Source organism: Rhinolophus hipposideros (genome assembly GCF_964194185.1).
Source record: "Rhinolophus hipposideros genome assembly, chromosome: 22".
In the NCBI taxonomy this organism is placed as follows: Eukaryota; Metazoa; Chordata; class Mammalia; order Chiroptera; family Rhinolophidae; genus Rhinolophus; species Rhinolophus hipposideros.
Genome location: NC_138068.1, coordinates 19,927,667 through 19,940,932, shown reverse-complemented (window position 1 = coordinate 19,940,932; position 13,266 = coordinate 19,927,667). Strand labels below are relative to the sequence as shown.

The 13,266-nt window shown below is 38.5% G+C and overlaps 1 protein-coding gene across 1 annotated transcript in view; it reads right to left on the bottom strand.

Moving 5' to 3' along the window:
* Window positions 1-13,266, bottom strand: part of UQCC1 (ubiquinol-cytochrome c reductase complex assembly factor 1) — a 92,743-nt gene that overhangs the window by 52,302 nt on the left and 27,175 nt on the right. Inside the window, exons 5-6 of the mRNA XM_081033588.1 lie at window positions 11,952-12,024; window positions 6,639-6,696 (exon numbers count right to left, since the gene is read on the bottom strand). Of these exons, the coding sequence (XP_080889714.1) occupies window positions 6,639-6,696; window positions 11,952-12,024 (131 nt within the window). The remainder of the gene's footprint in view (window positions 1-6,638; window positions 6,697-11,951; window positions 12,025-13,266) is intronic.

Below are 13,266 nucleotides of genomic sequence, written 5' to 3'. Positions count from 1 at the left end.
CCAAGAAAGCAGAGTCTACATGGCCACACTCAAGCCTCCACAGTGTACTAATGAATGGGTTTATTTATTTGTGAGCTGGCACGCTGACCATTTCCCGGGGCTGTGTGCATGGCTATCTCCACCTGGTTTCCTAAACTCTCTCCCCACGAGGCCTAACCTTTATGTGGGGAGCATGGGGGCCACAAGACAGTCTGTGGGCAAACAGACAAGTGGGGTGAGGCACTTCCTGAAGCCATCTCACCTGACAGTGAGCCTCCTCCAAGAGCTATACCTGCCCTGCAGCCTGCCTGTCAAATCCACTGTAAAGAACAAGCTCCTGGGTAGCAGGGACCAGTGCTCTTAGGTTATACAATGTTAGTAAAATGATGCTGCATAAGCCTTTGGTTTGGGGAAAAAGCTCCACGTGTAGGTATTTTAACAGAGCGACTGTAGCTGAGAAAGGGAGAAAGCGAATATGCACAGGGCCAGGGCTCACCATATATAGCAGGTCTGGAGCTGCTGGAATCCGGTGTGAGCTCGAAAGCCCTACAGCTACAGCAACACTGCTCTGGTGGTTTTAAAGAGCCCTCTTGCAAAGACTGGGAGTGTCTGCCAGGGCAGTTCTCGGGCTGGACTGAAACTGGAACCAGTCTGTTTTCCAACCCCTTCCCACCTCCACACTTTACTTCTCTTTTTTCCCAGAGGCTTCTTCCCCTAGGCATATAAAAAAAACATTTCAGTGTTTCCCCGTCTTAAAAAAAAATAACAAAATGTTTCCGCCCCCCATCCTGTTTCTCCCTCTAGTGACCATCCTCTCATCTTTCCTTCTCACTTGGAACATCTAAAAAGTAGTTTACAATTACTTCTTCCCCTCTTAAAAACTCCTTAAGATCCCATGTCCTCCAGTTCTAGCCCCAGAGGCCAATGCAAACTGCTTTCCTTGACCATCCCCAGGAAGCCCCCTTCCCATGTCCCCATAAGAGCTGTATGTCTGCTCAACACACTTATCACCCTGTGCTATTTTCAGATTTACTTGTTGTCTCACCCAGCACACAGACAGTGAGTGCCAAGAAACACAGTTTCATGTAGTTGGTGGTCAGTGCTATTCTGTTCATCTTCAGAGGAAGAAACCCTTCTCCCCATGACCACCAAAAGGGACACTCCAGCAGGAAGCAAAGTGTTGCTGAAGGAGAAGTTCACATAGTTAGCTTTGGATTTGAGCCTTGGATCTTCCATTACCGATAAACAAGCCTGTGACAAATCCCTTAAAACTGCCTAAAGTTGTCTCCCCATTTGTAACATGCCAGTTGAACTAGATCTGCAGTTTTCAAACTGTTCTGAGTTTCCATGGAGCTACGTAAGCATCCCTTCCCAGTGGGTATGTTGTAAAGACCTGAAATGAGCAGGTCATTCCCACTTCTTCAACCCGAGCAGCAATCCTTTTATCTATTCACACATTATGACTGAGCATAAATTTTCATTTTTAAAAGACTCTGCTGCTAAAAAGATTGAAAACCACTAGGTCCTTCTGCCTGGAATGCTTTTGCATCCACTCTTTGACTTATTAACTTCTACTCATCATTTAGGCGTCATTTTAAACGTCATCTCTTCAGTGAAGCCCTACCTGACTGACCCACATCCCCAACTAAATTATGTGCCCCTTTTCTCTCCCAGAGCCCTATTATTTCCTCTCATAGCACCTATCCCAAGTGTTTTATTAATGATTTGTTTATTGTCTCTCTTCCAAACTCTAAGCCCTATGAAGGAAAAAAACAAATCTATTATATACAGCAGGTTCAATTAAAGAATAAATGCCATAATTTTATGGATTTATGTTTAAGAATAAGCAGGTACTTAACTAAATAATAAATATTATTAATACTAAATATTATTAGTATTACTATTAAATAGTGTTACTATTAATAATTAATTAGTTACTTTGGTGGTTTTATACCAATGAGGAAACAACTTAATACTTTGAACCAGCCAGACCCACATTTGAATTTCCTCTCCACCATGTACTAACTAGTTCTTTAGACAAGTTCTCTGACTTCTCCAAGTTTCTGATCCCTTATATGGAAAACAGGAATGAAGCAGTTGTAAAAATGTGTGCGATAATATATATAAGTAAATAAAATATAACATATGTAAAGGACCTAGTAGTTATTATATTTATAATACACATGACTTTAAAATATTTTTTTAAAAATACAAACTGCATTTTACTCCCTCTCCACTTGATCTCGATCATAGGCATATTCTACTTTTATTTGTTCCATTCCATTTTCTAAAATTAATTTGTGCATTTAGAAGGTACTAGTGTTCCATGACAAATTTTAATAGATGAGTCTCTACAAACGTATTAACACAACGCCAACATGACTTCCAACCTCACACGTGTCACCGCCCAGGGAAACTCAAGTAGGAGTAAAGCTTTACCACTCTCACCTGACAGATAGACATGGCCAGGACCCTTCCAATTGCCACAGGAGCCAAGTAGGTTCTGAGGCCATTATCTATTTTATAAACATTTACTGATGAAAACTAAGAGTAAGACATGGAACTGAGGGGAAGATATATCTCATTTTCATATCTTTCTGAATAGATAAAAATTCTCAATAACTTCATCCACAAAGAAGATTAATACATATATGATAAAATATAAAAACGTTATGTGATGAGTGCTATAATAGAGGTATCCAAAATACTAAGGGAGCACAGAAGGGAAACTAACTCTGCCTTCAGAGGGAAGGACAGGCTTCAAAGAGGAGATGATATCTGAATTGGATAATGAACGAAAAACAGGAATTTGTCAGGTGAAGAGGAAGGAGGCCTTCTAGGCAGAAGAAAACTTCATGCAGAAGCCTTGGTATTTCTATTATATAGTTTTGCTTTTTCGTGCAGAAGAAGGAGTGGTGGTGGTAGTGCTACCTAGAATGGACCAGATGAGGCTGGTAAAGGCATTATATTTGGTGGGATATAAATGCCATAGTAAGAAACATACTTTATCCTGAGAACAATGGAGAATATAAGAAGTATGTATGCGTCTGTGTGTGTACTGATCCAATTTGTATTGAGAAGTATTAATCAGTATTAAATATTATTAGTGTTAATTGGCACAGGCAGAGAGAAGTTGCAGGCCAAAGACCAGTTTTCAGCTACTGTTGCTTATGACCTAGTGAAATCAATTTAATGGGTGACATCTTGAATTTTTGTTTAAAATGAATTCAAACGGAATAGAAAATATCAGAGATTATCAGACATTGTAAGAGTTTAAGTTTTACAAAACTTTTATATCAGATACATGTGTGTGTTCTGGTTCATGACGTAAAATGCATTTGTTACTATGGGTCATGGATAAAAGAAGTTTGAGTTAATGACTGGTAACTAACCAGATGAAGAGAGTAAGGGAAAAGGCAAGGAGGGCTCCCAGCTTTCTGGTGTGGGCGCCTAAATAGATCACACCACCACTGACTGAGCCAGGGAACGGAGGAGGCCTGCTTTTCTCAGGTCCGCTGGGGATTGTGGGAGCCCAGACAGCAAGCTCTCTCAACATTTTTTCAGCAGCTATAGTCAACACTAATCTTGTTCGGTGAAGACAAAGGACACGCAGGCATTGCAGCTGCAAGCTCACATGAATATACAGCTGATAAGGCCCCTCTGGAGTGGTCCCAATACGCAGAAAAACTTGAGAATTAGAGAAAGCAGACAGGATAAGGAAAAGATCAACACCTCCTCCAGGGAACTCACAGGATGTGAGAAATCCTGCCCCCGTTCTAAGAGTCAACAGGGAGCCATCACCCTTGGGAACCCAAGGAAGCTTTCTGGAAAGTCCACTGCCAGGATATTCTGTTTATTATTGTTTCCATGGGGGACGGGGATGGTATTCTTCCTACTTTAATGACTACTCTTTAAACCTCACCACCTCTCCCTCTCACTACCACCTACAGGGAGGTATTTCAATCCTTATATATCTCCAGCAAGTCCAGTGAATCCTGTAATGCTGGATTTAGCTACCCCTTGGTTATCCTCCTCAGACAGAAAAGGGCCGGACCACGGCTTCTGCACAGACTTGGGGCGGATCCATGGCTCCTCCACCTATCCCTGACTAGAGAGAGCGTTCCCCATGTTTTCTTGGAGAATCATAGAACAATTGAGCCCCAAACTACCTTTCTGGGGATCCTTCCCACTGACCTGCCCTCCACAAACCTGCCCCAGGCACTTCAGACAACTGGCTCCCCTCAAATACTCGATGTTCTTTTTTTTTTTTTTTTAACTCCCTCCCCATTCTTTCTTTTATTGTGGTCAAATATACGGAACATAAATTTTGCCATTTAACCATTTTAAGTATACAATTTAGTGGCATTAATTACGTCCACAATGTTATGCAACCATCACCACTATCTATTTTTAAAACTTTTCATCACACCAAACAATTCCTTAACCATTAAGCAATAACGCCCCATCCCCGTCTCCTCTCAGCCTGTCGTCTACTTTCTGTCTCTATGAATTTGCTAATTCTAGGTACCTCGTGTAAGTGGAATGATACAATATTTGTCCTTTTGTGTCTGGCTTATTTCACTTTCCATGTCTTTTATATGATCCGTTTTGCTCCTGATATCCCCTCCATCTAAAATGCCCTCCTTTTCTCTGACAGAAATTCACCCTTCATGATGCATCTCAAATGTCACCTCTACTACAGAGCCACTCTTTATCCAACACTCCCCCCGACCACCACCACCAAATTTGGATTTAATCACACCTCCTCGTGCGTACATAGGATCTACTTGTGCCTTGGGCACCGCACTTCCTTCACTGTCTTCTATTACAGGCAACTGTACTTTATGTCTGTTTTCCATGAGACTAAGTTTCTTGAAGGTGCACATAATGTCATAGCCTTCTCTCCAACACCTACAGTCCTTAACACACAGTAGGTCCTCAATAAGAATTTGCTGATTCAAACTGAAAAGCTACTGCTTCATTTCACCAAAGCCTGCAGATCATGAGAACTAATGGAAGCAGGGTGGAGGGGAGAGCAAGGGGAGATCTGAAGCAAACAGCTCCCTCCTCCCACCTAACCGGTGGTGGAACTCCCCACTCCTCTGAGAAATTAAACCAACCTCAGCAAGAAAGACTCGGCGACACGTTTGGAAATGGTGGCCAACTTGAAAGAGCTACAAGTAGCTTCAAGGTTCTCCCAGCTGCTATTAGTCAGGTATTGACCTTGGGATGTGGTCACAGGGATTATATATTTTATTTTGCCATCCACTCCCTCTAACACTCTGATACCTCTAACTATATGGGCAATAAAGAGTCTTTCATACAGGCTCTGAATATTATCTTTGAGCTCCTCTGGGAACAGCCTAGCCTCCTCTCAACCTTCCCACCTTTCCAGTGAGTAATTCGGTGCCACCTCTGCAGTCTTCCCTCTTGAAAAAGTAGTTTTTCTCTTAGTATACCCAGCTTCCCTCCCTGAGGCTTTTCCTACCTTCACCATTCACAAAGAAGGTAGTTTGCCTTCTCAGCTGCCTGACTAAAAGACATGGCACATTTCAAAGAAATAGGTAGAACTAGTAAAGGTTTCTATAGTTGATCCCATAAGCACTACTTACTCAGATTTATTATAGACCTTAGCCATTCTGATTTATAACTGACCATTTCACATCTTATCTCCCTCACTAGATTGTAAGCTTCTTAGAATTGTTGCTAATTCCCAGCAAACGGCCCAGGACATAGTGTGCACGAAATATTACCTACCAGCTTAGCAAAAAAATAACATAAAATGAACTGCCACCTTAGGCCCCTTAGCCAATCTCAGTGACTGAGTTCAGAAGAAATATTTCAGAGATGATCAAAACCAAAAAGTCTTTATATAGTAGTCAGTCCTGTGATGCAAAGCTCAGCTGAACACGGTCTCAAACAAGGGTCCTTTTGACAGGGCAACCATTCCCCACGTTCCTCAGATACTCACTATGGTCAAAGTAGTAAACTTAGTTCTCCAGAATTTACTTTCCCAAGACCTGGCAGTTCAATAAATACATTCCCCAGCCCCCACTTCAATGTCTTTCCTATATCCTTCTGACCTTTAATACTGGGTAACATTAGATGAAAAATTAATTTTTTTTGGCTACTTATTTTGCAGCTGAAGAAAAAATATACTGTTTAAGGTGTTAAATATTTTTACATGCAACAAACCTGGCATGAATCTAACCTGTATGCACATTTTAGAGGTACAGGCGTAAATGTCAGTGCTATAATTTGTTATAGGTTTCTGATGACCAGCAATGAAAATGACCACGGATTCTCACAATTCAAACCACTTTTACGTAAATGTGAACTTTCCTAAAACAGCCAAGGGAGAGAACTTTCCATCCATGCTCATAGAGTCTCTTAGAGATACTGATAGCATTGTTCACTGGGTTAGGTGTTCTTTTGAGAAAATCCTACAAATATTAGCTTCTTTCTGAGACTATGCTTTGACCTTTAATAAAAATTTGCTTCAAGACACCAGTTCTTAAAATCAAAGGAACAGTTTTTAATGCCTGAACAACTGCCATTTCATATAATCAGCCCTGCTGAAGGCTATATGTTACAAGTCAGCAGTGTTTTAAAAAAAAAAAAAAATACATTTGGTGACTTCACTTACATTGCTCACTTACCAGACGTGAAGAAGAGTTATAAGAAACCATGAATTGAATGTATCAGGCATCTCACACCCTAGAAAATAATAATATAGTATAAATGTGTGTGGGTTTAGAGGAGGAATATTGACTATATTTTAAATATTGGTAGGAATGCGTTCAACTACAATATACGGCAGTTACAGCGCTCTCGGCTTATGCTATCAGAGTGGGCCGGGGGGAACCACTGCACAAGGCCACAGATTGAAAGAGCAATGAACGCAGTCAGGCAACCAGCCTTCTAATCCCAGCCCTGTTATCACCTTGCTGTGCAGCCTTGGGGAAATCAATTCTCTCCTCTGAGCCTCCATTTTCTCACTTTGTATAATGGCCCAGATGATCTCTATGGTTCCTTCCAACTTCCATGCAATTCTGTGTTCTTCTCCCTTCCTGGTCTCAAATTCTTCTGGAAAGCTAGGCAGGCACACCTTGCCTACTCCACTGTTAAATACAGGCTTTTTCCACTTGAGCCCCACTGAGAAATCAAACTTCTTCTAGTCTCCTTTTCCTGTCTTCTTTCTTTAAGGTGACCCAATGTGCTACAAACACGGGTGTACTGAATGATTCAGCCAAAACAAATGACCAGGAGAAAGAAGGAGGACTCCAGGAGAAAGAAGGAGGACTCCAGGGAGCTGTGGCTGAATAAGAAAGCAGAACAAAAGGCTGTTCATCACCTCCAGGAATGACAAAACTGGGCAGGACTTCTCCCTTGGCTTAAGATAGCAAAAATCAGGTCAGTGCTCAGACATCCAAGCCTCTCAATTCTCACATCTCTAGGAAATGCCTCTGGCTGGATGAGGGGACCCCCACTGAACGCATTCTCCTTATTCCATGACAAGGAGAAAAACTGGAGCAAAAGAATAAAGAGAAAAGAGAATCAGTGGATAGAATCCGTCCTTTGGAGCCACCACGACTCAAACAATGAAGTACACAATGTACTAAATGATAACAAATAGGGGCCATTAGGAGAGAAAACACACAGCGGGACCCCTGTGAGGTATACTAACACCACCAATAATAAGAAAGGTCTGTCATTCATTATAATAGATGCTTTACATACACTGGCTCAATGCGTGTAAATCCAAACAATCCTACGAAGTGTGTACTGGTGTTATCCCCATTTGACAGGTGCAAAAACTAACTTTCAGAGAGATCAAGACGATTGCCCAAGGTCACACAGCTATGAAATGAGACACGTGGGATTAAATTCAGATCTGCTTGATTCCAGACACTGTTCTTAATTGCTAACTGCCTCTCTAATACTCATATCAGAAAGGAACATTCACGAAGGGCCCATCACGCCAGGTCCACTGCTAGTCATGTCAATACATTATCTCACTTAACCCTCATTTTAACCCTGAAGGGAGGCCTTATAGTCCTCATTCTAGAGATGAGAAAATGGGCTCAAAAGGCTAAGTAACTTGTGGGCAGCCATTATATTAACAAGCGAGTGGCTGGGCAGGGGTTTAAGTCCAGGTCTGTCACAAAGTGACACCAAAATATTCTGGTGAGCTTCCTGGGAGGTGCCCAGCAGCTGTCAAGTGGACTTCCTCTTGGAGCCCAGCAGTAGGGAGGTAAGGCTGGCCTGGCTGGCCATACAGCTATTAAGACACATGCCATCTGAGAGTGGGCCAACCACCCTCCACCTAGAACAAGAATAGCCATGAGAAACTCTCAAGCCCGGATCTGAAGTTGGGTCTTTTTTGGATGCTAGAACAAAACATTAAAAAGAAAAGTTTTCTTGGAAGTCTGTCTTTCAATCTGGAAAATGAAATTTGGCTGCTTCTAAAGGACAATCTGTTCAATTGCTACCTCTACATCAAAGCTTCTCAGCAGCCTCCAGGAGCGTTTCCAATTTTCTCAGAGAGGGAATCAGTTCTTGGGCTGAAAGCACAGACAGACAGACAGGCCAGCAGCTGGACTTGGGTCATAGTTTTCCCTTCTGGGGGTCGGTTCAGGGCTGAGGATGGGAAAAGAGCTGGCATATGATTGACTCCCTGAACCACTGGGGTCAAAATAGAAACCCACAGCATAAAGCCCTAAAAAACAAGACCACTGAATGTTTGACTGTGAGCAACATAAAAACACAGCAGATTCTTTAGCTCAATGAAATGTGCTTTAACACTTCAAAGTTGAAACCTGCTGTAGTCTTTTGCCATAATCACAGTCTTGCTCCAATACACACTCAGTGCATTATTTTCTGAGGTGAGGTACTTTCTTCCTCAGCACCAAGTTGGATAAAATTAAATAATTCATTACTGTTACGGGGAGGCAGTATTAACACAGTTGTTTGTTTAATGCAGGGTCTGGGGTCAGACTGCCTGATTTAAAACTGTGACTACCTCTCACTCGTTACATGACTCTGAACAAAGTTACTTAGCCTCTCAGTGCCTCAGTTTTCTTCTCTATAAAAATGGGGAGAACAAGAGAACCTACCTTATAGGATTTTTGTGAGGATTAAATAAGGCCTGTAAAATGTTTAGCAAAATGGTTAGCATTTAATAGGTACTCATAAATATTCACTATTATTTTTCAGTGAGTTATTTAAACACTAGGGTTTGAATTGTCTTTGGAAAAACTCAAATTATTTAAAATAATATGTCAATAACATGATGAATTTCAATCACTGAATCAGAACTTACTCATTAAAGAGCCTCCTCTCAAAGTATTGTCTCTTAAGGGCTAACAAACAAGCAGTCTGTAGACAACAGTATGGAATTAGACACAAACTTTACTGATTGGCCACCTCTGATCCAAAGTGCTCTTCATGACAGAACTGCTCTCCAAAAGACCATTTAGCAAACCCCTGTGTGCTCATGTATACACAGCAGTGGGCTGCTAAGGTATCTCACCAGTCAAAATCCCTAATATCCAGCTCTCAGGATCAAGACCTTTGAACACTTTGGCTCTGAGATAACAGTCTACTTTAGCATTTTCTGGGAGCCTGTCCAAGAGACTGTAGGCATATTGTTTATTCACAAACAGACTGCGAGTAAATAATGCATTCTTATACAATCAATCTTCATGAAACTGGCCTCACTTTTGTTGGAATCAGGATGACACTGGCAAGCTACCGTTATCCTTTTTAAAAATTACTGAACTCTCAGGACTCTAAAATACCAAAATCCAAGGGACCAATGGCCACTTTAATGATGTAATCTTGAGAAGCAATATATATATTCTCTTCTTTTACCCTAAACCTGTCTGGCCTACTCTTTAGAATCTAAGATGCAAAACAGTCAATCTCAATATTTTATAGATATTCTTTATCTGCCTCCAAATAGTACTTTCCAGATTAGCTCCCTTTTTTATTCACTAGCCACAGTTTGGAGCCACTTTGGTTTGATTTTAAAATGTAATCTATCCACAAACGACAAAGATGGACCAGAATGGAGCATAATATACAAATGAACATTCTATGGGTCTAAAAGGCAATTCTCAAATTGAGTCTTAGAAAACCTGGTGTAAGAGTGGTATCACTGAAAAATGTACAGCCTCCATAGTTAGCTATTTCAAAGAGCAAAGCTAGGACAAAGCTCATTAAGATGTACTCCTTAATATATAATAAACATCAGTTTACTATACTAATAGGGCATCTCATAGGTAGTTCTCGTTTAAGTATAATAAATTACAAAAATATTAAGATGGACTACAATTTCTAGTTTGAAGTTATATTCACTCACAAACAATATGTTATAGTGGGAAAATTCCTACATTTTAAACCAGGTGACATAGGATCAAGACTTGACTAAGCACCTTTGGGCAAGTCTTTAGCCTCTTTAAGTTTCAATTGCTTCTAAAAAAAAAAAAAAAAAAAAAAAAAAGGAAATAAGAATATAAGCCTTGCCTATCCCACAAGGATTTTTAACTCCTAAATGAGAAAAATGTAAAAGCATACCACATAAATATAAATTTTTAGTATATAATGGTAATAATTTTTATGAACTTTTATTTTTATAAGTAGATTACAACAGATTATAAATTGAAACATGATAAACTAATTTAAATATGTAATAGTCTCATTCGATACTAGAATATTAACTCAAGAATCTTCAACAGTAAAGACTGGCTTTGAAGATAGCTTCCAAAATAACTATAATACTTTTCTGAGTTATTTATTGAATCAAATATTAAAGATATCTGAGGATGAGGTTTTAAACATATCTGATGAAAAATACTTGAAAAATCCAGCCTCTACTATTAATAGTTTCTTCATCATGTAGAGAAAGAATATTTTCTCCTTTCAGACTAATTTTTCCTAAAATGAGAAATTGTTAGAGATTAAAAAGCAGGAAAGTTTTCTTTCTTTACTATGAATAAATAGGAAATGGAAGATAGATACTAAATTAGTATTACAACTGAGTATGGTATTTTAAGTTTCTAATATAATATCAACTGGTTGAAATAGTAAAATAAACAAAATTTGCATTTGGTTTTAAAAAACCAAAATAGTTATTAAATCATCAAAACTGCATCTAGCTTTCTTCATTGTTGTTAACATAATTATATATAAATATTTGCTGTCTGTGAAAAATACCAAGTTATTTTGGTATTTGTTTGGTGTTTGTTGCTTTGAGGATAATGGCTGTTACCAAAGACATGCATAGCACACATTTCCTTCCGAAATCTGTGGTACTGGAAATGGCTTAAACTTTCCCAATGGCTTTACAGGCATCTGCTTTAATTAACTTTGTTTATAACTACAACAGTTTACAGCATCAAAATGAATACTGTATTGATACAATCAAAGGCTAGTAGTGATAGTCTAAACTAGTAAATCCCTTTTGGAAAGCAAATTATCAGTGGGCTATAAATAATAAAAGTCTATGTGCCTTTTGACCCAATAGTCCTTGAACAGAAAGAAGAAATATACTGAGGCACATTCCAGGATTAACTAAAACAATTAACACCTAGAAATAAAAGAGGACCGATTGAGGAAAAGTTGACATCAAAATGCTAAGTAAAACATCCAGAATGTAAAACAGGATTCTGTTTGCATGAGTCTTCTTTCATACAAAGATGCATGTGTGGACAAGGGGGATGACAATGTCAAAGTACTAGATACATTTTTAGGTTTTTTTTCAAACTTGTTAAAATGTTTTATTTATAGGGCTCTTCTATTCTTTGTCTATTCTATTAAAAGAGAAAAATAAGCAGCTTTTATTATGCACTTTGTGAAGGAAAAATGATTTTACTAGTGACTTTAAAAAAATCTATCCTATTAATACTCAATCATAAAAATGAAAAGTAGATTTCTTTTCCTTTTCAGAACTATCAAAAACAGTAACTTACTTAGAAAGAATTCCTCGAAGTCAGTTTTCTTCACACAGCTAGTATACATGCGCAGGGCCGCAATCTTAATCTTCTAGACAAAGAAAATAAAACCAAACTCAAGACATGACCGAGTGGATGTTCTATTGCCATTAGACATAAGTCACAAAACTTTGTTTCTTTAACTAGAAGGAATGGTCCAAACCTGTCTCTAGGCAATTTAATAGCTAAACCAACAGAGGTATTTCTTTCTACTTTTAAAGCTATTCATTCATACAGACTTCACACAAGTTTCACATTTCAGGACTTCAGCATGAAAATGTCAAAAGGTTTTTCCAATATTTAAATAAAACCTCTTTTTTAGTTTGAGCCCATTTCACCACATGTGAACCTCTAAACCACTGAAAAGCATCATCCACATTAGCTCTTTATAATCTGAAACCCTTTATATTAAAAAATTACTCATTCCTCTGACCAAAATCAAACAAACAAAAACCTTAATCCTTCAACCTTTCTTCAGAGGTGCAATTTTCTATTCCATAAGTCTTTTTTTTCCTTGGGAAAGATGTCATTTTTTTCTATATTTCCCTAGTTTTATAATTAGCTGATTAACAGAAGACCATATTTATAAAAGTTTCTAATGAATATAAAACATAGTAGAAGAACTGACCTTTAACAATCTTCCAAAGCAATAAGAATTCTCTTAGAATCTTGATATGAGTGGTGGTTTTAATTTATTCACTGAGCTATATACTTAAGATTTGTATGTTTTACTATATGTACATTATGCCTTAATGAAAATAAATCTAAAAATAAAAACTAAGTTCTTTTAAAAGTTGAACTGTAGGTCTGAAGACCAATTCAGTGCTAAGTGAACAGGTATTTCCAAGAACTTTCAAAATGTTTCCTTAAGGATACAATTAAATAAATTAGCACATCAACAAAAGGCTTGTAGAAGTTTATTTCTTCTTAAAATGACAGAGAAAATTATAAACTCAAATATGCACAGACTAAAAAGAAATATGCACAGTCTGAGAATGATATAGCAACTGAAGAAAACTAATCTAGAATTTTAATAGAGGTATGGTTCTAAGGTTCAAAGTCACCAAAGGTATTTATTATAGCCAATACTCCCTGGAGTGCCAAAAAATGTATACACATGACTTGTATTCATCTTTTGTTATCGGTATATATTGAGTATTACAATTTTAATACAGTTTTTTCCTTTCTTACAGTATGTATACATTTTTGAGGCACCTTCTGTATATAATGTTCATATTTCTCTATACTCTCTAGAGTCTGATGGGTAGAATACCCATAATAAATTAAGGAAGAA